Source organism: Monodon monoceros, unplaced genomic scaffold, assembly GCF_005190385.1.
Source record: "Monodon monoceros isolate NGI ecotype Baffin Bay Population unplaced genomic scaffold, NGI_Narwhal_1 Super_Scaffold_1, whole genome shotgun sequence".
Taxonomy (NCBI): domain Eukaryota; kingdom Metazoa; phylum Chordata; class Mammalia; order Artiodactyla; family Monodontidae; genus Monodon; species Monodon monoceros.
In genome coordinates, this window is record NW_021703765.1 from 721236 (window position 1) to 745945 (window position 24710).

A 24710-nucleotide genomic window follows, 5' to 3' on the forward strand; every position below is an offset into this window, starting at 1 on the left:
AGGCTCAGGTGGTTTTTCATAAGAGGCCACAGACCATTCAGGACAAAAAAAGTCATCTGTAGGGTTAGGAGAGGGATGAGTACATGTTTCCCCTCTAACTGGCAGCACCAGAAAATCAGAAGTGACTGCACTCACCACGAGTAAAGCTTAATAGCTCAAAGCAGAACGTGACCCAAACATCGTTACAAATACATCCTTTTCTGTAAGGAATGAGAACTATGTGGTTTTAGGAAGGGGAAGGAAATGTTGCCTCTTTGTTTAACTGATTCATTCCTTCCCTCGTTCATTCACCAATTACGGAACAGACACTGTGTCCAGATTTAGGCCCTGGAGACACAGCAGAGAACAAATGTCTACATCCAGGATCGCCTAATCTCGTTAGAACCCTAAGTCAGATTGGTGATGCTTGGAGCATTTATATTCTTAGCATAAAAAGACTGGCTATGGGGCTTCCCTGGTGGCGCAGTTGTTGAGAGTACACCTGCCGATGCAGGGGACACGGGTTCGTGCCCCGGTCCGGGAAGATCCCACGTGCCGTGGAGTGGCTGGGCCCGTGAGCCATGGCCGCTGAGCCTGCGCGTCCGGAGCCTGCGCTCCGCAACGGGAGAGGCCACAGCAGTGAGAGGCCCGTGTACCGCAAAAAAAAAAAAAAAAAAAAAAAAAAGACTGGCTATGAAATAAGTATAAAACCAGGATATTTTATTTCGAAGTAGAGTTCTTTCCTTTCTGTTTTACAAGGGATGTGCACGCTGCTCCCCTTGATTACCTTTGTGGTATTTAATGAATTTACTGTGACCTGAGATTTCTGCTCAGAACTTACAAGATAAGTCATCTGTTGGACAGTAACTTACATTCCAGCCCGTGGCTTGTTTTCTGCTACTGTCCAACCATCATTTAATTTACCCCGAATTCATGTTTTCTTTTCCCAACTGAAGGCTTGTGGAGACCAGGAGCAGAGCCTTCTAGGTCTTTACAAGTGCCCGGCACGGGACCCTCAACCGTGCCGCCCACAGTGATGGACTCGGACAGACTGCCTGTCCCCAGCGGGTGCAAAGTGCTGGACTCAGAAGCAGTGTAAAGCTTCAGAATGTTTCTCTCGCTTCAATAAGAAAAATACTCACTTCTTATCAAGTTAACTGGCCGAGTGCCTTAGTGCTACTTTATTTTCAAAGCATTTCGAGTGTATGCAATTTTTAAAGAAATATATACTTTAAAGACAAAAAGTACAGATTCTGGATCTTGAAGAAAAGGAGTCTAGAGAAAATAAGTGACTGAACTCTTGTCAAAAAGATTAGGAATGCGGTCCTGACTCTAGGATATTGAAATATTCTAACTGTTGGCCACCCTAACAAGAATGGAAAGCCAGCACCCTTAACGAGACCCAACTTAGTTGGAATTGGATGTGGTTTCCTAACATCCCCTCAAGTTCAAATGTATCAGCTAATGGTGTGGATTCACCACCTCGCGGCTACAGTCAGAGGGGAGCTGGGACTCAGCGCCGGACACCTGTGACCCCGGGAGCCTGCTTTTATCACTAGAGTAACGTGGCAACCCACAAAGAAGGTTCTGGTGGGCAACAGTGAAAGCGGCGTGTCCCCTCACTGGTGGGGACACTGGAGTCCTGCTAGGAAGTCCTCCCACCTTGACGGTCTGGCAGCGTCACCTGGCCTCACCGGCAGTGACCTTAACCCTGAGCATCCACCAAGCCCCTCCACTGATGTTCATAAAAAGCTGGTTTCCCCTTCATATCTGTGAGGCGGCATTTAGGGAAACGTTTCTGGAGCCACTGGAAATAAGGAAACACACAATCTACTAAAATTATAATTATTCACAACAGCCTCCTGTAGTTTTTGGATCTTTGAGCCCATTCTGATTCACTGAATGATGATGGTTTCACCATCTTGGATATTAGACCAAAAAGTTTTTCTTCTACTTGTAATATTCACAATGATATTTTTATCATGATAATAATGCTTTATATATGTCTCACATCTATATCTTATTATGAAACAAAATATATTATGAAATATAATGTTTGCTATTTTATCTTATTTTATACCATACTGTTGAGCTAGCTTTATTTTTGCCCTGATTATAGAAGTAATACAGGCATTTTCTATTTTTTTCAATGGATTTAAAAAGTCTTAATCTCAGATTTCCCTGATGGCGCAGTGGTCAAGCATCCACCTGCCAAGGCAGGGGATACGGGTTCAATCCTGGTCTGGGAAGATCCCACATGCCGCGGAGCAACTAAGCCCGTGCACCACAACTAATGAGCCTGTGCTCCAGAGCCCACAAGCCACGACTACTGAGCCCATGTGCCACAACTGCTGAGCCCACATGCCACAACTACTGAAGCCCATGCGCCTAGAGCCCATGCTCCACAACAAGAGAAGCCACCGCAATGAGAAGCCCATGTGCAGCAATGAAGAGGAGCTCCCACTCGCTGCAACTAGAGAAAGCCCGTGCGCAGCAACGAAGACCCAACACAGCCAAAATAAATAAAATTAAATAAAATTAAAAAAAATCTTAATCTCATCAAATTCTTACAATAACACCATCAAATCCAAAGATTTACGTGACTTACCCAACACCACTGGGACTGGTTAGAGGTTAGCTGGGTGAGTCTACCTGTTAATGCCTGATCTGATTCTTTCTCCATTACAACATTCGGCTACAGCTTTAAAAATCAGTCGGTAACTTCAGGTTATCAACTGTAAACCTAAATTTAATTGGGGGTCCGTGGACTTTGTTCTCAGTGTTGGAAGGTTCTTTTTTTTTTAAATTAAATTATTTTTTATACAGCAGGTTCTCACTAGTTATCTATTTTATACATATTAGTGTATATATGTCAGTCAGTGTTGGAAGGTTCTGAGGTCACCAGGGTTTGTGTGTGGGGAGCTGGGCATGTCTTCCACCCAGTGGAGCATGTTTTCTATGCTACAGAGATATGTTTTCATAAAAAAACATGATAAATTTAAAACTTCTTTCAGGAATGTTTAACTGTCCCAGAGCAGTTCTGGGCTGCGTGAATGAAGCCTGCGCAGCTCGGGGAAGTGGACTTCTACCTCAGTAGCGTCACCGTGACAACAGCACGCGGGTCTCAGGGACGGAAACATACTGCAGATCCCTTTCAGACAAAATTCTGAAGCCCATGGCCGGAGGAGATGTGGGCATTCAGAGGCGCTCCGCCCAGGGCTCCAGGTTCCTACCGGCTCGAACGCCGGGCCGCTCCAGGTGGGCCGGGAGCCGGCCCCACCCACTGCGCAGTGCTGACCGGGAGCCCCCGCTCAAAGCACCCTTCACCCAGAAAGAGGGAGCCCTCAGCCACGGTTCTAAATCCACAGAAGCTCCACAAACGGTTATGAGCACCCTTCGCAATTATAATTCGACGCGTGATATCAGAGCTGCACTGCAAACATTCGAGCGAACGCCGTTTTCCCCTTTGATGCCTAACTGAGGCCGCACCTTGGTGAGGTCTTTGTACAGCTCTGGGTACAGCATTGCCATCTCGGGCTTCACGTCTTGGTCCAGCACCAGGGAGAAGACAGGGAACATGGTGTAGACCGTCGCATACCTGGAGGAGAGCAGGGAGGTTACACGGGGGACCCGGCACCACCAGGAGCACACCTCTGAACCAGAGGCCAAAGGTCAAACCCTAAGCAGACAAAAACAAGTTGGCAACCAAGCACGACTTGTCCTAAAACTGAATACTTACCCACAGTACAGGAGCAAGGTCTACAAGCCACAAATGCGGACAGGCAGCAGGATCCTTTTTTAATTAAAGCTTTTATTTTGAGATCACTGCAGAGGTGAGCACAGTTACCAGAAGCAACACAGAGACCACGGGGACCTTCAACCAGCTTTCCCCAGAGGCAGCATCTCCAAAACTGCAGCTGATCTCCAGCGGGACGCCGACACTGACATGGTCCAGACGCAGCACCCAAGCCCACCAGGGCCCCCTGAAGCCTGCTTCTCTCCCAGCCCCTCTGAACCCCTGGCAACTGTCCTCCATCTTATAACTTTTGTCACTTCAAGGTGACACGCACGCACCACACAGCAGGTGAGCCTGGGGCTCGGCTTCTCGTTCAGCCCCAGTCCCTGGAGGGTCACCCAGGTGTGGCCATACGACAGGCCGTCCTCTGGTGGCTGAGGAGCGTTCGTGGTTGTGGACAGAGCAGCTCTGCACCCCGGGCATTCTCTGACGTGCATCTGGGTCGTTCCCAGTGTCTGGTTATTACAAATAAAGCTGCTATAAACATCCACTGCCCAGGTTTTTTGTAAAAGTAAGTTGCACTTATTTGAGACACGGGTGCCACCTGGGATCCTATGTCCACAAGTTCAGGCACTGGGTCATAGGGCGGCTGCATGTTTAGTTTTATAAGAGACGGCCAAGCTGCCTTCCAGGGCGGCTGCACCAGTTCACACCCCTGCCAGCACGCATGAGGGATCTGGGTGCTGGATCCTCGCCATGATTTGCTGCGGTCACAGGTGTTTCAGCCATCCTGACAGGCGTGGAGGGGCAGCTCACTGTGGTTAAAATAGCATTTCCTGGTGGTTGATGACACTGACCGCCTCGTCACGGGCCCGTCTGCCGTCCCCGAGTCCCCTGCTCAAGTCTCCCGTCCGCTGTCCAGTGTCAGCCTGCACTTTGATGGCTCGATTCTCTACCTACAGGTTCAACCTCTAACTTCTGCATCAGGTCAACAAGTACATGCTCTTTACTTTCCTCTAAATCTCTAATTGCTGTTGTTAGTCCCCTTAGGACTCAGGGGTCTGAAAGGGCCAAGGAACCCAGGCAGAACCCGGCCCACATCCCCCGGAGCCAGCCGACGCACGAGGACCAAGCTGCACATGCGCCCGGCCCGGTGACCCTCCTGCACCGGGATTCACGAGTGTCACAGCGCAGGTCCGAGGAGCCTCTATTTTCTTAAAGACAGTCGATAAGAACCCTTGTTATTGTGCCAGAAACTCCTCCAGCTTTACAACCAAATCACAAACATCATCACCACCCCTTTTATCAGCTGATTCTGCTGAGGGCAGTTTCCAGCATGTGACTGGGTGGCTTCCTCCAGGGTCCCAGCGCAGACCCCCATCCCCCCATCAGCCCCCAGGCTGGGCCGCGGGCCGCAGGGACCTGGCGTCTGCTGCTTCTCTGGCTCCCCCCACCCCGCCCGACCCCCCGGGGGGGTAGAGACATGGCGCAGTGGATCTCATCGCAAATAAAGGAGGAGCAGGCTTCGGAGGGGAGGGTTGCTGGGCCATATGCTTAATCGTATGAAAAACCGACCAACTTGTCTTCCGGGCTCGTTTCACCATTGTGCACTCCGGCCAGGAGCTGTAAGTCCCGGGAGCCCCAGCTTCCTGCTGACACTTGGCGCGGTCTGTCTTAACTTGGCCTCTAGGTGGGGTTAAAATTTCCATTTCCTGTAACTAATGATGTTAATATATTTTCGTGTGCTTATTGGCTATTCTTACATCTTCTTTTGTGATGTACGTTCAAATCTTTAGCCTTTTCTTAAAAAATTGAGTTTTTGGAGATCATGGAACATTCTGGGTACAGAGCTCTTATCAGATATAGGTACTGAAAAGACTGGTTCCCAGCCTGCCTTTTCATTTGATTAATATTGTCTTTAGAGGAGCGAAGACTTAATTTTGATGAAGTCCATCTTGTCAATTTCTCCTGTGACAGTTCACGCATTTTGTGCCTAAGGAATCTTTACCCCCAAGGTTCCAGGGATTTCCAGCTGTGAATTCTGCCAGCTTCCCTTGTCTCCGGCCTCAGTGCCTGCTGCCTGGTGTCCACGGTCCGAAAACAGCTTTTCCCTGTACCTCACCCTGTCTTCCAGTCGCGTGGGCTGGGAGGACAGGGCATTTCCTGTCGCTCCGTGGTGCCCCTCGGTGACGGGCTGCGAGCCCACCTCCTCAATCACTCGCCCAGGCTCCTGCTTGCAGCTCAGGACTCTTCCTCAGATGTCACGTGCCCTCCTGGCACCCTGTGAAGACGGCATCTGGTAGTTTTCCCACGTGCATCCTCAGGCTCCCCACTGAAATCCCCTGCGAGGATGCATACCTGTGATGGCCCGGGGGTGCCTTCTGGGAGCTGTGGCCATCACGAGAGGGACACCTCAGCTAGAGCAGACCTGCGTGTCTCCAAGGATGCTGCCTGAACACGGGACATCGGCAGCTGTCGGGCACAGGAGGGGTTTGGCTCGACCACGTGGAGCGGGTCTCACAGAACCCTGGATGTGCTGATGCCCGTGAACGCTAAGTGGGGCCAGGATGCACGGTGCTTCCCCAGAGGACCTGCCGAGGGAGGCGTGTGGAGGTAGGGCACAGCCCCTCCCAGGACCTCAGGTATGTGGGCAGACGCAACCCAAGGCTAAGTGAGGGGAGTGGGCCAGGTGCCGCCTGGTGGGCTCCAGGGGGAACCGGGGCGGCCTCGGCACGAGCTTCCTTCCGTGAAGTAACCAGCAGTGCGGGTGGGCCTCACCTGGGTCACCAGTCCCTAGAAAGCTAATGAAATGAACTCGGATAAAAACCGTACATAGGTGGAACGGAATTCTATCAACTGTCCTGTAGTTTCTAGAGCCAGTTATTCCATCATGGAAGGTCAGTAGTTTGGTCTGGTTAGATTTTATTTGATAAAAACACCACATTGCTTCCCGCCCAGTTCTTTATATTTGTTTTCTAGGTGAGGGCAAAACTATTTTATTATTTATTTTTGAAGAAGCTTAACTTAGAAGCATCTCCCTCCAATCCTGCCAAATCCAAGGAACTAATTCTTCAGAGAATTACAGGCGCCTCGTTTAAGTGACGGACATGCAGAGAAACTTTAAATAAAACTTTCAGTGAAGTCTGATAATAAATAGGAGCTTTAAAAATAATGCGTGCTTATGCTGACAGGGCTCAGGCTGCAGACGGGAAACGAAATCAGGCCTAGGGTTGTAATTCCATGAACTCAGGCAGTTCTTATCTAAGGAGTAATCACCTCTGCCCCTTAAAATTTCCTTTTAAACTTTCAAATCCATACTTAGAAAAATGGAAAGTGAGAATGGTTATGCTTTTTCTTTGGCCTCCAAGGAAGAAATGCACTGGACGAACTCAAGGCATAACCAGCATTACTGTGCAAATTCTGTGCTGTTTAGAGGAATTAATGTGATAATTATTGCAAAGACTTAAGCAAGCAACGGGAAAATGTAAAAAAATTTGTAGCTTTCTGTACCTTTAGGCTTTTCCCTCTCTTTGAAGGACTCTAGGAACTCCTGCTGCGATTAAGGGCAGGCTGCCTGAACAGGCGCAAGGCCCAGCCCCACAGCCAGTCGCAGTGAAGCCTTTATCCTGACCTGGGCCTGGGGACGGGGGAGGGGCAGTGCTTCCCCTCGGCCTCCAGGGACCTGGGCAGGGTCCGCATGAGTTCCATGGGGAAGGATAGGCTCTAATTTCCACAAGAACCTAACCTGTTCAACAGCTCAAGCCACACAGGAGCCAGGGGAGGAGGGGAGAAACGATGGAGACCCGGGGCAAGGGGGACCGGGATCCAGCCCCTGCGGCTCCTGGGCGGCAAGCCGGGCGTTCAGGGATGCGTCCACGTGGCAGGAGAGCGGCACCTTCACCTCACACCCCCGCCACTGCCCCGGCCCCCCGCTGCCGAGCTCAGCGCCCTGTCCTCTTCGGGGCACAAGCACCCGCCCCAGGGCTCCCTCTTCCTGGAAAGCTCTCCTGCGCCCACACCCCAGGCTCGGCCCTGCCCTCGCCAGCCTCCTGCCGCCCCTCCCGCCTGCCCTGCGCCCCCAGACACCCCCAGAGCTGGTCCCACCAGGTCCCCAGTTCGCTCTGACGTCCACTCTGGAGACACGGGTGTGCGGAGGCAGCGGACGCCCTTGGCCCGGGGGGAGGAGGCCAGGACATAGGACGGGAGGCTGAGGGGGCCCCGTCACTCGCGACGGGACCTCGCCCGCACAGCTTCACCCTGAAATCAGCCCACGTTGCGCCCCTGATGCCCCCGATGCCTCTCGCTGAAATCCCCGGGATTCTCGGGGTTCGGGGAGCCGCCAGGCGACACGCAAGTAACCGTGCCCTTGAACCGGGCTCCACGGGGTGCGATAACCCGCTGGCTTGTCCTCCGCCGACCTGGGAAGACGCTGAGGCCGGGAGACCCGTGTCCTAGGGATGCGGGGGGACAGGACGGCGCTCAGGACGGCGCCGGGACACGTGTGCTAACCACCGTCGCCCTCACCACGCGGTGGAGGGGCCCGGCCCCGCGGCTGAGGGGCTTCGCAGAGGAGAGAAGCCGCGCGGGTTGTTCATTGCACAGCGGCCGCCACGCTGACTTTACCTGCTGGCGCGGTCACGAAGGGTGAGGGGAGGAAACTCCGGTCTACTCTTGTCTGACACAGGCCTCCCGCTTTGTAGCCCTGGCAGCGCAACGAGCACAGCCTTCGCCACGGGCCCCGGGCCGCCGCTCTGCGGACGGGCTTCCCAGCTGCCAGGCGGGCGCCCTGAGGATGAGCTTCGTTACTGCGGGAGGCCTGACGGAGTCTGTCCCGGAATGTGAGGTCCCGTGCCAGCACCACCCGTTCTCGAGGTCTCTGCTGCCAACTTCACGCCGCCATCAGGATTAACCGTGTCCAGCCAGGAGGGCGCAGGCTTCAGGAAGGGGCTCCCCAGCCTGGGAGTGACCCAGTCACCCCCCACCCCCCACCCCACCATGCCGCCGCCGAGGGCTGGAGAAAGTCCCGGCTCCGACACAGTTCCCGACCCAGGTGCGCTGCCCCACGTAAACAGAAATTCCATGAGAACCGTAACAGCAGGGTCGTAGGAGGGATAAGCGGACACGTGCTGCCTCTGGGTGCCCCACTTCGTGGCTCCGCACACCAGTCGATTCGTCCTCAGGCTGAGTGTGTGGGAGCCACGCAAGCAAACCCCTGCACGTGTTCCCGGGCTACAAGCCCTCCCGACGTGCCGCTGCCATGTCTGTGCGTGATGGGCCCACTTACCCCACCATGAGGAATCCCTGGTACAGAGGGACGGACGCGAAGTAGAAGACGGAGGAAAACACGGCCTGGAGGGAGGAGAGCAGCGCCCGTTACTCACGGTCGGCCGATGTGCACGCAGGCCGCAAGGCACCAGGCGCCCCCGCACGGCCCCTCCGGACGCCGCACCTGCATCGTGGAGATGATGAGGCCACGGTGCATGACAAATTGGCTGAGTGCCGCCGACCGCTTGTAGCTGCTGCGCCCGTGCACCACGAGCAGGCGGCCGATGTGCTTGAACTGCGAGACGGAGAAGTCGGCCGCCAGCGAGGCCTGCCGGCCCTCCTGCGACCAAGGCAGAGGGGCCGGGCTAAGGGCCGGACAGGGGCACAGCGCGGGCCCCGCCCCGGGAGCCGCCCGCCAGCACCCTGGGAGGACCCGGCCTGGCACCGACGGTGTCACAGAAACTAAGCAGGGACCGGGGCATCTTCAAGACAGTTCTCTGAACCTGCCACCCCGCCGAGCGGCTGCGGGTTCAGCACTGTGGCCTGATTCACGAAGCAGAGGGCCCCGGGATCCAGCCTGTGTCCAGGTCTCTCTGGGTGTTTTCACGTGAGCACAGGAGGCAGACCACAGCTCCCGACCGGCTGGGAGACCCGGACATCCGAGCGCGGGCCGTGTGTGTGGAGCTGAGAGAGGGTTGCGGGGATCCGAGGAGCGGCCCAGGTGCAGCCCCGCACAGCTCGGGGACCAGGAAGGTGCCCAAGTCCCGGCAGGACGTGCCTGTCCTCTACGTGCCCTCATGGAGCTGCTCCCTCAGCGCGTGGGTCCGCCTCCCCCCAGCCCCCGGCCACGCGTGTGAGGGGGCTGACCAGGGGCCTGGCGGGGACAAGGGACAGACGCACCTTCCCCTCGATCCCGATCCCGCAGTCCGCTGCCTGGATCATGCTCACGTCGTTCCCTCCGTCACCTGGAAGCACGGAACGCGGACGTGAAGTGGGAACCTGCGAGGGGCCGGCTTTCCTCGCCAACCGGCAGACAGGGTTTCAACACCCAGGAAGACAGGGGGAATCCACCGGGCGGGCAGGAGGGAGACGGGCGCACGTCCCCGCGCGTTTCATTTCAGGACCCCGGCTCCCCGGACGCCCACGCTCACCGATGGCGCACGTGCGTCTGCCCGTGTGCTGCTGTAGCAGCTTGACGATGTGGGCCTTCTGCGTGGGCCCGCAGCGGCAGCAGACCACGGCCGGGCACTGGCAGGCCAGCTCCACGAACTCGTGCTCGTAGTACTTCAGGCAGACCTGGGGGTGGCAGAAGCGAGGCCGGGCTTCAGGGCACGGACAGATGGACGGAGGACGGATGGACGGAGCCCGCACGCAGGCTGGGGGGAGGGCTCCAGGGAAGACCCGGACAAGCTCATCTGCCTTCAGGGGATGCCAGCACCGCCTTCCGGGGTTGGCTGAAAAGGTCTTTGGTCTTTAGCACACAATACCCTCAGCGACGATCCTTAGTTCCCCATCTTGGTGGGGAAAATAAAAATTCCCCAAAGCTGCCTGAAGTCTGTGGGGTCCCGTTGCTGAGCTGGACACCCCGAGAATCACCCCACACGAAGGACAGGAGTCAGAAATGAGGGTCCTGAGCCCCCGGGGCGCCGACTACCACCAACAGCACATCCGCCTGCAGGAGAGCCGTGTGTGCGCCCGTGCCCGCGTGAAGAGGTCAAGACGCAGTCCCAGGCCCTCTGCCACCTAAAACCTGGGTGGTGAGCGAAAACCCGCGTTCACGGCAGGTACTCAGCAGCAAACAGACGGACACAGTATCCCCGCTGAGGGGAGGATCCACCGCAGGACCCAGAAGCAGAAACAGCGGCGCTGCCTTTGGGGAGCGGGACTGGGGTGCTGGCGGGAGGGGGGATGTGCGCTCCAGCCTGCGGTTTCCCTGGGGCCGGCTGGCTGCCAGGAACAACATGTGGATTTGGGGGACAGAAACAGCAAAAAGATTTCAATAAAAACACACTCACAGAAGCGTGTTTAACACAAGTAGCTACTTTTGCTCCCTCCCCAAGCCCCAACTATAGAGAGGTTTTAAAAAAGACATCGACCTACAAGGAGGGGCTAGAACGGAGGGGAAATTCGCAAAACGCTTTGGGCTGTAAAGCAGACAGCCACATGCACGCGGCTCGGCTGCTGTGAGCAACCTGAAGCCGGCGGTGGGACCAGCTGAGAACACGCGAGGCCCAGGCCCCTCACCCCTCCTCACACGCAGCCAGGGGGCGGGGGGCCGGGGGGGGAACGGAGCCCTTCTGCCCTGGAGAGGCCGGCCTCACCCTCTGGACGAGGGGCGGGAGGCGGAGCGGGAAAGGAAAGGGGGCTTGAAGGCCGGCTCAGGCCCCGATCAGTGCCGCCAGGGTTGGGAAGGAGGGGACAGTCATCCTTCGTCCCCCAGAACCAAGGAAGTGTGATCCGTGGACAGGGACTGGACCGCACTCCTTGGCACCATCAAGAGGGTGCTGCGCTGGGCAGGAGCTGGGGCTCAGGGAGCCCGGGACCGGCAGGTGCTGGACCGACTCAGCGGCTGGATGGAGGGCCCAGCCCGGGGGGGACCAGACACCGTGGGCTCCGGGGAGACCGGCGGGCAGGTCGCGCAGCACCGGGCACCACGGAAACAGGCGACCCAAGCGTGAGTTCACAGCCCTGCGGGGATGGGGGTGTGCCAAGCCGGCGAGGGGTCCCGGGTCCCACACACGCAGCGAGAGGGACAGGAGCAGAACTCAGGAGCCCGCGGCAGCTGCGCAGACGCCGCGGTGCAGACAGAGAAATGCAAACGTGAGGCCAGAGCTCAGCCAGCGAGTTGGACAGTCAGCCAGGGGCCTGCGTGGCTCCTATAAAATAACACACACGCAGTGAACACCAGCGAGGCTGGGGGCGTCCCCGGGGTCAGCTTGTGGGGACGGCACGGTGGGGAGCACGGGGCGCCCTCCAAGTCCTCCATCCTGGGCACGGGCGGGTGAGAGCGCTGCCGCTGTCCAGGCCCCGCGGTCCCGGTGGCTCCGCGGAAGCAGCCACGCAGAATTGGGATGCGCGGCCCCGGCAATGCAGCAGGCGGGAGAGCCAGCCGGACACGGCGCCATCTGCACGCACGTGGCCACAGAGGTCGCACCGTCTCCGCTGCTCCTGACGTCCCGTCCAACCCCCAGCGTCCCCCCACCACGCCCCTGCCAGGCTGGCCTCAGTGGCCACACTGACTGGGTCACCAGAGGCTGCGCTGCTCCGCCCAGACTTCTGGAAACATCTGAGAGAGCCGCGGGCAAAAGCTGCAGGGGGAGGGGCCCCCAGCACACCCCCCACCCGACGGCTCCCGCCATTGCGACCCTGGCGCCGAGTGAGGAGAGGGGGCTGGACCCGAGCGGGCCGCCCAGCCCCACGCGGGGCCTCCAGGAGCAGAGGGTCCTGGGTACCAGGGCCGCTGCTGGAAACACGCGTTTGGATAAACTGAGATCACGGCTACCAGAGCCAGGCTCCAAGGCGGCCACGCCAGGAGCGAAGAGCAGGCCTCCAAGCGCCGGAAGAGCTTTGAACGAGCCCAAGACAGACCAGCGCCAAAGCCGTAAGGACCAAGTTCTCACTGCGACATGGCCCTGGCCTCTTCTCAGGCTCTACCCGCACACATCACTGCTGTGAGCAGAGATGTCAAAACCAGTGGAGAGGGCAACGCAGGCTGATAACACATCTGACTGAGGAAGTCCACAGTCCACCGGACAGACAGGGCCCAGCCTCAACTCCAGGGAGAAGGACAGACAGACAGACACCTGCTTGGTCAGGGCCCAGCCTCACCTCCAAGGAGTCCCCGGATATGACCAGTGCACAGTCATGCTTCCTTCGAAAGGCATTCAGTTCCAAATGGGCTTCTCCCCGACTGGTTACCTCCATGAAAGGGGAAGAAGTGCCCAGTTACAACACTGTTTAAGCCTCACAGACAAACAAGCCCCGATGCACAAATCACAGGCCTTTAGACACTTCTAAAACCGGAGAGTGCTTGACACGGGAAATTCTATAACAACTGCTCTTCCAAATTTCTTCTACAGTGATGGGAATAAATACCTACTAATTTAATACGAATTGCTTTCCAACGTGTGACAACTCAAGGCAGGAAACGTACACTGTAAAGTGCAGGGCAAGTATCACAATTACAGTAAGACAAAGTGAACAGAAGAACTGGCTTGTCAAGAAAGAGGGACAAACGGCCCCCCACCACTGCCCTCCATGAGCTAACAGGCGCCTTTGCGTAGCTGGGGAAGACAACTGGCTTTTCTCAATATACGCGGGTAAGAGAGCATGATGACCATTAACTGAAAGTCTCTCTACTTTCATAGGGCAGTGGGGGTGTGTGTGAGTGTTAACGCCAGGGATGCCGTTCTGCATAGTCACAGGTCAACACACCTCAGCATCACAGCCCGAGGAAGCCGAGTTCCTCGTGGCCACACAGCAGGGAGGGGCGGAATGACCTAAAATCGAGGCTTCATTTAAAGGCGCCTCTTTTCATAACATGCCAAGTGATACAAAATGCTTTTATAAAACTGTTTCTGTTGTCTCTACCATGGGTTTCAACTTATTCTATCAGTTCAAGCAAACTGAGTTATCTGGAAGATTGAACGATGGAAAAGAGTAAAATCAAGTCATAATCTTGAAGTATCGTTAATTTTTGAAAGAAAATATTTCAGAAACCAACATACTAGTTTTTGACATTCTTTCTGTGGAGATTTTATGGGGCACAAAAGAAATGATATATTACAGGACTGAAATAAAAAGCTTCATGGGTACAGATTAATCAATCCAGACTCATCTTTAAATAGGTAGGTTTTATTGTGGAAATTTTATTTGTGGGGCTATAACACTGCAAAGTCAACAAAAATTGATCTGAAGTTTTATCAGAATCATTAATAATTTAATTGCAAATAGTAGTCTGCAGGGCCTAATTTGTGATTCTGATGCTTCGAAATAAACTACATTTACATGTAAATTATATTCAAATCACTATTTCTGTAGGTGCAAGGGCTTCCTTTGGAACAGAGACACACAATGTCTGTTCAGCTGCCATCAATCAAGACCCAAGAAACTTTTATTTTTTGTTTGAATCAAATTTCATCATAACTCGTAGATACAGTAAACACACAAATTTCGATCATTTCTATTAATTTTCTTTGATCTAATTGAGGAAGATCATTTAATCTGAAGATGGTAGTAGATTAAAAACACATTTCTACTTTGTATTTAAAGCTTGTTTCGCAAAAGCAGCTTCTGGACCACATGTATTGTGTCTAACTAATAGACAAACGTAATTTTTTTTATCAATATATACTTTTATAAATTGAACAGAAAATGACTGCAGTATGTCTATTTTAAAATAGATATTTAGTCGTTAATAATTCTAATAGTACAACAGAAAAATACTCTTGAATTTAGACCTTGTTTCACTCTACCAAAAGCAGCTTTATTTTTTTTTTTGCAGTACGCGGGCCTCTCACTGTTCTGGCCTCTCCCATTGCAGAGCACAGACTCCGGACGCGCAGGCTCAGCGGACATGGCTCATGGGCTCAGCCGCTCCGCGGCATGTGGGATCTTCCCGGACCGGGGCACGAACCCATGTCCCCTGCCTCGGCAGGCGGACTCTCAACCACTGCGCCACCAGGGAAGCCCAAAGGCAGCTTTTTGATCACATTTAATATATGTAACTAATAGAAATCTATTTTTAACATGTTTTTATAAACTGAGTAAGAAACTTACTTCTCTTTTAAAATAGTATCTATTAATTAATAAATAACTGCGTATACATTCTCACAAAACCAGTAAGTTTCAATTCAAAACATTTAAAATTCAAAGTGATGTGGACGTGCACTTACCGGCCTGAAAACGTGCGTGTCCTGTGTTCGAGACACCAGGTGAGAACTCTTGGCGATGCACGTGGCCGTCTCCAGTTTATCGCCCGTCAGCATCCATATCTAAGAAACAGTTTCAGCTGGTGAACCCCAACTCTATCACGTGTTCATCTCTGAAAAGTGTCTGCCCTTGAAAAGATATCTGCACATCCGTGTTTTCAGCATCACTATTGACAACAGCCAAACATGAAGCAACACATGAGTCCACGGATGGATGATGGAGAAGCCAAATGTGGTCCATCCATACAATGAATATTAAAAAAGGCAGGGGATTTGACACCTGCAACAACTATGCTGAGAGAAACAAACCAGTCACAAAAGGACAAACACCGCATGATTCCACCTGAATGAGGTCCCCAGAGGAGTCAGACTCGTAGAGACAGGAAGGAGATGGAGGGTGCCAGGGCTGGGGGAGGGGGAGCTAGCATTTCATGGGGACAGAGTTTCAGTCTTACAGCATAAAGAGTTAAGGCAGGCGGAGGGTGCTGGTTGTTACACGACAGTGTGAATGTACTTAGTGCCACTGCACCGGGCGCTTAAAAATGGTGAAGATGGTAAACTTTACATCGTGCACATTTTACCACAATAAAAGTCTCTGCCAACTTGCTTAACTGAAACAGGATAGAGCAAAGTGACGTTTAGACACAGCAGCAGAGCTGAGGCAGGTGAACGACAGGGGATTAGGAGCCTCGCAGCTGGGGCTGAGGAGGACGCCTGAGTATGTCAGAAGGCCACGTCTACACGGCCTTGCAGGCCAAGCAAACAGGCCCAAGGACCACAGGCCGAGGGCTTGCAGAGTTAGGGGGACCCTGACATCCTCCTTGTCACTTGTGTGAGTTTTTCGGTTGAAAACTGAGGTTCAAAATAGGTAAACGGGCAATAGTTAACCCGAAAGTTGTTTCGTATCAAATAAGTCATGTCAAATAACACCACTAAAAAAATATATTTTTTTAAAATCTAGCCCTTTTGTTTTACTTTTTATTTATTATTATTATTTTTTGGCCACGCCGCATGGCTTGTGGGATCTCAGTTCCCAGACCAGGGATTGAACTCAGGCCATGGCAGTGAAAGCCCGGAATCCTAACCACTAGGCCACCAGGGAACTCCCGAACACCACTTTTACTTAAAAATATCAAACACACGCACATATTGTATGTGTAAATATCCCTAGACTGAAAAGAGAGCAAAAACAGGACACTTTATACATAACAGGATGGTTTATATATCTTTTCCATAACAGCAGCAACTTCTTGCTACCATCTGATTTTTCAGATGTATCGTATGTATCATACATAAATATGCATTTCTGGGAACAGGAAACAAAAAACTTACATGGTATACTGGTTCTCTGCTTGGCACAATCTACCTGCGGCTCTTTTCAGTGTCTGAGGGTTTGTGTTTTTTTACTTATGTTACACATTAATATTCACTTCACTGAGCCTGGATCTAAGACAACGACACGTCACCGTGACAAAGTTGGGGACAATTAACCCCACAGAACAAGAAGTCCCGCTGCTGATAACTCAGGGACAAGTGTGGCCTGGCCGAGCGCCACCTCTCAGGCTCAGAGGACGGGCTGAAACCACATCCTTGAACTCTAACGGGACAAAAGAGTCTGCTTCTCCTGACGGAGCATGAAAAGGGAAAAGGGCAGAAGCCCAGCAAGTCTTACTGACTTCAGAGCTTAGCAAGCAGCTAATACAAAGCACCCAAATCTTTACACAAGAAACGCGCAGGCCTCGGCTGTGCTGACAAGCCAGCAGCAACACCCAAGAGCGAGACTGACGGGGAGCTCGTGAAAAACCACAATGGAATGAGCAGGCTGTCTGCCTCTAGTCAATCATGTGCCTCCACGCAAGCTTCTGGTCGCACAGGCTTAGATCGGGTCACCGTTCTGAGGCTGAACTGCTCTCTTCCACTCTGACTAGCACCTGGACGGCACACGCAGATGCCAGCGGCCGCCCCTGCCACGGCCCTGAATGGCTGGGGAGGCTCCAACATCTCCCCCGCCCAGAGGCCTGGACGGCAGGGGCCCCCTTGCTGTGCCCGTCACAGTGCCCTCATCAAAACATGCTGAGTGTATTGTTATTTGAAGCCGGCCACGGCTTTGCCTTCTGACATTTTCCTCCAGTTCTCTCTCTCTGCTCCAGTTAGACACAAGTATTTCTTTTAAAAGCAAGCTGTACTTTTTTCATTCTCAGTCCTTGAGGCAGCACTGAAATGCATTTTCTCAGCCATCTGTAATTGAACTTCAGCTTTAGTGAGAGCACAGGTAAGTGAGGCAAGAAAGCAGTTTCCTGAAAACTAAAACTTACACCACAACGTGCTAATCTCCCCTGGACCCGAAGAGGACAAACCGTTAGAAAAAGACAGCAGGTCAGTAGGTCAGGCAGGGAGCATCATGCGGTCTACGGGGCAAACCTCCCCACGCGGATAAAAGGCTGCCGTGGGGAGCAGCTCGGGCCGGGACAGGCCTCAGGCTGCCGTGAGGACGCCCGCGGCCGGGAAGGCAGCCAGGAGGACAGACGGCCGCCGGGAAGTGGGGAGCAGAGCCGCTGCGTCTGGGTGACGGACGGGCGGGCGCAGCCCCCGGGGCGGGGCGGGGCTCCGCGGGACGCGTAGAGACCTCCGCTCACCAAGGCCCTCACCCCCTCCACCTCGGCGGGTTTCAGGGGACCACCTCCAGAGGGCGCCCGCTCCCTCGCGGTACCTTGAGGCCCGCGTTGCGCAGCATCTCCAGGGTGGGCCGCACGTCCGTCTGCAGCTGGTCCTCCACCCCCGTCAGGCACAGCAGCTCCATCTCCCGCTCCAGGCTCTCCACCACGGCGGCCACCTTGAGCGTCCTGTCGTGGATGCTCAGCTTGGCCTGGTTGTAGCGGTTCTGAGGACAGGCGGGCGGTGCTGTGACTCGCGCAGGGCTGGCCGAGGCGGGGACACCCGCGGCGCCGCCCCCGTGCGCACCGTCTCCCCGAGGCCACGGCCACGGCGGGAGGCCGGCCGCTCACCTCGAAGTCCTGGTACTGCTCGTCCGTCAGCGCCCTCTTGGCCACCACGAGGGTGCGCAGGCCTTCGCGGGCCATGTTGCCGCACTGGAAGAGAGAGGCAGGTCACACGCGGCCCGGCCGGCCCGCAGCCACGGCCACGTGCTCCGCTAGCTCATCCCGCCAGACCCACATCCCCGCGGGAGGGGGGGAGCGGCCGGCTCCCCCACCGCCGCGCCACGCAGCCGACCCGACCCAGGGTCCCTGCGCCTCCCGACCGCCCGCCGGGCGGGACGCGGAGGGACAATGGGCACGGCTCTCTCCCCACTACGGGAGCGGGACGGGCTGCACGTGTGCGCGACACAGACAACGGCCACACGAACTGTGCAGGTGGCCGTCACAGCCACCGAGGGAGCCGGGACTCGGAGCGTCCGACCGCCGCCCTTCGGAATCAGCGATACCAGGGGGCTTGCGCCCGGCCCGGGGACACACTTCCACGCGCGTCCATCCCACCCGGCCCCGTCCGTTCAAGGGCAGAGGCCCCCGTTCCCGGGTAACAGCACCTTCCTCTGACAAAGCTCGTTCACTGCACTTAATGTATGCAGGATAAACCATCCCGAGTCTCTGGGGTTCCTTTCTAATCCTCCGGGGAGACCTGATCTGCTGCCCGCTGTCACACATCAGGCCGCGTGCGGAGAGGTCCCCGCTCGCGCGCCAGCCCCACACTCGACGCGGCCCGCGGATCCTGAGGCCCGGCAGGCGACGCCACGGTGCCCCTTCATACCGCCCTGCTCCCCAGTCCTAGCTCCGTCTCGTTTCTAACAAACACACATCTGGGGGCAAAGAGCGGGGCCTGCGCGGAGAGGAAGGGGCTGCCCCCCAGGCACCGCCGCCTCGGCTCGCAGGCGTCATGTCCACACAGAGGATGGGCTCGCACTGCAGGCTTTACAAAATCGCCCTTTCTGCCGCATGACGGACAGCGTAGGTGTGTTTTGTTTTCTTAGTATTTGGGGAACACACGTTGATAACCAAGAATCCAGCTTGGGAGCTTCTGTGACACAGAACAGCCCCCTGTAAACTCAGGCTCTGAGTACCTGCTGGCTTTGGATAAAGTGAAAGGCTTTCCCCACGACAGGAGTGTTAACAACAAAGACTGCGGTGGGAGGGTGTGGAAAGATTTATCGATGGGAGAAACTACAATGTTGGAAATAAATGCACAAAGGATTTTTAATAAAGTTATCTGAAAAACAGTCTGACATTATCTGTCTGTTGCAAGACATTTATCGATTTGACCTCATAAAGCTAAATAAATTAAACAAGGATTTTATAATTAATTGCACATCATTATGACCCAAAGTAATTTTTATGGCATTTTACTAGGTCTTCAGGGAGTTTAATTTATTCATGTCCCTGATTAAATCCAGTGCCTGAAGGAGCTATTGATTCATATTGCCAATACCGTCGTGGACGTGGGCTGTGGCCCCTGGACTGACAGACAGACTCCTGGCCTGAAGGGGGGTGGACACGCTTGAGCCCCACCGACAACATGCACACAGTGAAGGGGGTCACACTCATGAATTCAGCGGTTTAGTTTTACTCTGAAATCTAAGTTTTTACAAATACATAAAAGTAAACAACAAATCATCTCATGAAGCTAAATACAAATCGTATTTGTTCAGAGAGAATTTGATGAAAATATAGGATTGGTTATATTTGGATCTTGTCTCCACGTTTAAAGTGAATCCTATGTACGTATTAGAATTAAATTCTAACTAAAATATCCTGGTAAATAATTTAGGTTACAAAATAAATATCATGTTAAAATATAACTCTGGTTATATGCACAATACTATTTCAGAATATTTTAGTGAATGATTAGGGATGCTTTCTATTTTTTCACCAAAATAAACAAAATATTCTTCATATGGACCCACTTGCACACATCTACACGTATTCACACAGAAACCAAAAACAGTAGTTGTTCACACAGAAAGTACAGTATTTATAATTTACAGTACTCCTATCCTCTCTGCTTTATGAACCGACAGTGTCTGGTGTGAAACCTGGCATCTTGATTCACTCGAGTGACACCAGCAAGTACCTACGAGTCGGAGAAAGGATGCCGTGCTTCTGTCACTGCCCTGAGTTTTGTAAAAACATCTGTACAACGTGAGACAGCTCATACCTCCTCCTCCAGCCAGTCATTATACTGGACGACGGTGGACATGGCAACGTCGGCACCTTTCATATAGAACGTGATCTCTGCCGTGGACTCGTCCTGTAACAAGACGGAAGTGAACACAGACGTGTTGAGGCCACGCTGCAGCTACTGGGGGGCTGCTCTAACGGGAACGCACCAGGAGGGCAATTCTCCGTGAACCCACTCCCCTGGGTGAGTTACTCAGACACCTTCTAGGCAGGGCTGTGACCTCCCTAGATGCTCAGGCCACCAGGAACCGAGAGCATAATTGTGGCTCTCAAGATGCTGTGCTGAGGGTTTTGAACTAAAATCTGTAAATGAATATACGCCTTGGACTGCAAGGTAAATTCTCTCAAATTTCCAGAGCTTGAGTGAATAAGCTTCTTAGTTTAGCCAACTTCCAAGATGTATTTGTGGTATTCGCTACAAAAAATTTAATAGGGGTATATTTTAGCAACGCTATGGTCATAAATCATTCTTCAGGTAAACTGGCTGCTACTGCTGTGGGAAACAAAGCAGCTCGAGCCGATTTCAAAAATTCATGAACATCTTCTACTTATTCTGCCTCAGCCGTCTTAGGAAAGTTGTTTTAAATCATGACTATTAGAGCCACACCAGCTTCTCAGCATAAATTATCAGTTTGGACTTTATTATTACAAAACACTGTGACGAGCATAAAGCCCTGGAGTGAGCCTAAAGAGACCGCTGCAGTGTCCTCACAGTGACCAGAGCAGGCACCCAGCTCGGGGACAGAGGCCAGCGTACCCTGACGATGACCCCCATCCGCTTGCTCTCCGACGTGAAGGGGAAGGTCTGCAGGATGCAGTAGGTCAGGATCTGGCCGCTGGGGGTCCTCAGCTGCATGGACGTGAGGTCTCTGTTGACCAGAGTGAGGCCGATGCTCTCCGTCCACTGCACCAGGGCCACCTGCGGGAGACCAGTGAGACACGTGAGGGCACTCGCTCCCCGGGAAGGGGGCATCAGGCCAGCGGTCAGTGAGCTCGCCGAGATGCCACCAAGAGACGAAACTGACCACATCCAGGCCCTGCTGTTTGAGGCCGCGTCTAGTATTTGTTACAGGGAAGCGATACGCAGCGAGACTGAGGGCCTTGGTCTTACCGTCTAAGATAAAGGCCGTTGGTGAGCACACTTGTGCTGCGATTTGTGTTACCAGCTGCCTACAGCTAGGGTTTAAAATCTACGCGGAGCGCCCGCCGGGCTGGACGGCTCAGAGAGCAGGTGGGGCTGGGCTCGAGGACGCCCGCGACAGTGATGCCCTGAATCCCTCATGTGTCTCAATCACGGACCAACTGGCGACTGGGGGCTCCACAGCCAGCACGTCTGCGGGGAGGGCAGGCCCGGGTGCCAAGCCCTACTCCGACAGTTGGAAGCCCCGTGACCTGGTCCTTTGCGTACTGAGGCTCACCCGCCTGTTCTGTGGAAGATGTATCTGCAAACTGTTCTAAAGGGGAAACAATCAGAGGAGGCTCCCTGGCATGTGGCAAGGACTCAAAAATAGAAAGTATTCTTACTTACAATCCTTTATGATTTAAACGTAAAAATCTTAAGTGGAAAGATAATTTTTAAAGTTCACCACTTATGCATAGTAATTTTTATGACAGTAAGCGTTTTCAGAAAAAAAATTGTCTTTAAAAGCAACTTCACTGCAAGAAATTCATGACATGCTGCCCCCGCCGTGCAGGTGAGGACCCCGCGGCCGCAGGCAGTGGCTCCTTCCCCCTGGGGGCTCTGGGCCTCTCCTGACCCTGGCGCCTCGCCCTCACCTGCAGTTCCTTTCACCACCTGTGCTTTTAGCGTTTGACCTGGGTTCTGAGAGATCATATCATTCAAGAGCATTTTAAATTCTGTCTAGTGTGTAGATGTTACTGTTCTCTCCTAGTCATTCCTGAAAACTCCCGTCTGACGAGATCCTCAGCAGCTCTGGTGCCGAGGTGAGACCGCTCAGTTCGGAATCCTCGAGCTGCCGTGTACCAGCTCCGTGAATCTGGGTGACGGGCGGCACCCCTAAGCCCCGGTCTCCTCGTCGATAAGATGGTGACGACCTCCCAGGGTTACGCTGAGGTCTGACCCACCCGTGGGGCGTTTGGCACATTGATGATCAATGTCAGGGTTTCACCCTCCACCCTTTCTCACGTAAGCCATTTAGGCGGAGCGGGAATCACTTTACGAATGAGGTTTTCCAAGTAATTTTCCACAAATATAACTGGAGAAAAGTCCTGACAAGCTTGTCAAGTGTCTGACATTGTGGGGTGGGCCTCATGCTACGGGTGGACAGGGCGTCCGAAGACAGCGAGGCAGAAAAAGCCGGCGCGAGACACTTTCTGGGGCTGCAGGGGCGCCCCGTGGGGCGGGAATGCCCTGGGGCACAGCCGAGGGCGACACTTTAAGTCGCCTGTGCCGGTCCCTTGGTGCCTGGTTCCCCACACACTCCCACATGGCTTCCCTGAAAGGGGTCCAGGACAGATGGTACCCAGTCTCTCCCGGAAAGGGTGCCTTTAGTTCCCAAACATTTTCTAGGATTTTGCAAAGGACCTAAACAGACAAGCGGGACTACTGTTTCAGAATAGTAAAGACACACTTTTTTATACGGTTTTAAATTACAATTTTGTCTTATTTTATACGTAGTCAATGCATCAGAATTCATCTTATAAAAACTTCTGGTATTTTAAAAAGTGTACATGGTAGAGTCGGCCTGTGATAAACAGGTTACAGCAGCTTCGGAGAAGCAGGAGTGGGAGTGAGGGTCATGCTGAGGGGGGTCCCGGGGCCCCGGACTTGCAGCTGGCGTCTCGAGGGAGCCCTGTGCCGACCAGGCCCAGGATGCGCGTCCAGCAACCGCCAGCAAATAGCCCCGGCTCGAGCCCAGCCCCCAAGCCCAGGTGGGCCAGGCCAGCTCGGGAGTGAGAGCCCACCCTGGACAGAGAAGGCGGAGCCGAAGGAAGGACGTCCTCCCCGCAGCTGGGCAGCCCGAGGGGCGGCACTCACGCACGGGAGCTTCCAGCAGAGGAGAGGACAGACCGACGCAGCACCAGACGGCCCGAAAGCCCAGCGGCTGAGGCCGCAGCAAGGCTGCCCGCGGTGGACGCTCCCGCCCCGCTGCCCAAGGGGACACTGGCTGTGGCCACCATACCGCCCGGCAGCGGGGCGTCACAGCCAGTCCACGAGGCTGCAACCAGGGTCTCCACGAGACACGTGAGCGCAGCGGGCTCTGAAGGCCGGGCCCCGCTGGACTCCTGACCCCCGTGCCAGTGTCCACTGAAACGGCTCTTCCCAGCCCCAGTCCTGGTTTGCTGGCAGCAGTGGAGACGCCTGTCAATACTCCTGACACCGGAGTCCAGCTGCTGGCTTACAGGGCAGATGACATCAGCTTTCTAGGGGCCCTGTCAGCTCTGGGGTCCCACGAATGCATTAAATGTGACACAGTGAGTCACCGTGGAGCTCGAATTAGAAGCCGCATGCCCTGGCTTTCCAGCGCATTACTAGGATACTGAAGCAGGCGGGGACCCTAACATGACGCCACGAGGATACAGTCCTATAATTTAGAGCGCCAGTGAGATACTCCAAATTATAGCGCTAGAAGAAGACACCTGGACGTCAGCACGTCGAGTGGGGGCAAGTCAACAGCTCTGCAACCCCAGTGCAAATGTAAAACGAATGTGAAACTCCATAGACTATTTCTATACGACTTCTCTGTGTCTGCAGATGACCCAAGACCCCAAGTTTCATTTTCGGTTTACACAGTGAAAGGTTACTATTACATTCTGACCTGTAAATTCTATCTCCCTGCGAACACCCTCTCATCTCACTGGGTCCCGCTGCAGTCAGGGCCTGAGTTTCTCTATTTGGTGACTCACACCTGTTTATTGTTTAGTTTATGCTTGGTTTCATAACCCACTGGGGGTAGCGACGTATCAGAGGAGTCTGCTGGGCTTCTGCTGCCTGGCCCAGCATCTGTACAGCTGTTCCTAGTCAGTAGGCATGTCGAGGTCTCGCTATATAATGCCAACCAGGAGAAGAGCGTTCACACACTCAACGCGACGGGCGCTTCCGTTAGTCTTCTAATGTCAGTGCTTAGCGCTGGGCAGGATTCTCTCTGGCGATGTAAAATGTAACATTTCTGAACAGACTTATAAGCCAGCAGCCATGAAGGGGGGACGCGAACTGGCCACCACGCGCTTGGCACCTCAGTGGAGGCCGCCACGACGCCCACGGCGACCGGAGGGTCCCCCTGCGGCTTCGAGCTTTGCCACCTGGCCCTGGAGTGCAGCGGGGATGGGGGAAAGCGGGTCAGGATTCGGGCCGTTCCCTCTGTATGTCTGAAATAAACTAGAGGTGTTCTTTTCAGAAGGCTCTGAGGGGTCACTTACATCCAGTGACACTGAACGTCGAAATCAGAGGAAGGAAAATTTCTAAGGAATGGGCAGTTTGACTCTACTTTCTTCCTGAGGACGTTTAAGCGATTAGACCAAACACACGTCTTGAAAGCATGATGCCGCCCCTACAGCAAAATGAACAGCACGGCTGCCGAGGGTGGAGACTCGCCAGGCGGTCGGAGCACAGTGGGGAGTGGAGGCTGCGCCGGCCAAGGCCTCCCCTGG

At 54.1% G+C, this 24710-nt stretch overlaps 1 protein-coding gene across 16 annotated transcripts in view; it reads right to left on the reverse strand.

The window, feature by feature from the left end:
• The window catches only part of ATP9B (ATPase phospholipid transporting 9B (putative)), a 217961-nt gene that overhangs the window by 7367 nt on the left and 185884 nt on the right, over positions 1–24710 (reverse strand). For 10 of the 16 annotated variants that reach the window (XR_003794415.1, XR_003794414.1, XR_003794417.1 and 7 more), the window contains 11 exons: positions 20857–21018; positions 20077–20169; positions 17916–17999; positions 17621–17791; positions 14875–14973; positions 12809–12898; positions 10132–10276; positions 9881–9945; positions 9165–9320; positions 9000–9064; positions 3469–3577 (listed from right to left, as the gene is read on the reverse strand). Coding sequence is in view for 9 of the 16 variants with exons in the window: in XM_029228447.1 (XP_029084280.1) it covers positions 3469–3577; positions 9000–9064; positions 9165–9320; positions 9881–9945; positions 10132–10276; positions 12809–12898; positions 14875–14973; positions 17621–17791; positions 17916–17999; positions 20077–20169; positions 20857–21018 (1239 nt within the window). In the remaining 7 variants the exon portion in view is untranslated. Of the gene's footprint in view, positions 1–3395; positions 3578–3724; positions 6188–7814; positions 8167–8338; positions 8502–8999; positions 9065–9164; positions 9321–9880; positions 9946–10131; positions 10277–12808; positions 12899–14874; positions 14974–17620; positions 17792–17915; positions 18000–20076; positions 20170–20856; positions 21019–24710 lie in introns of those variants that run through there. The other 6 variants (XR_003794423.1, XR_003794421.1, XM_029228522.1 and 3 more) reach the window with 6 other exon arrangements.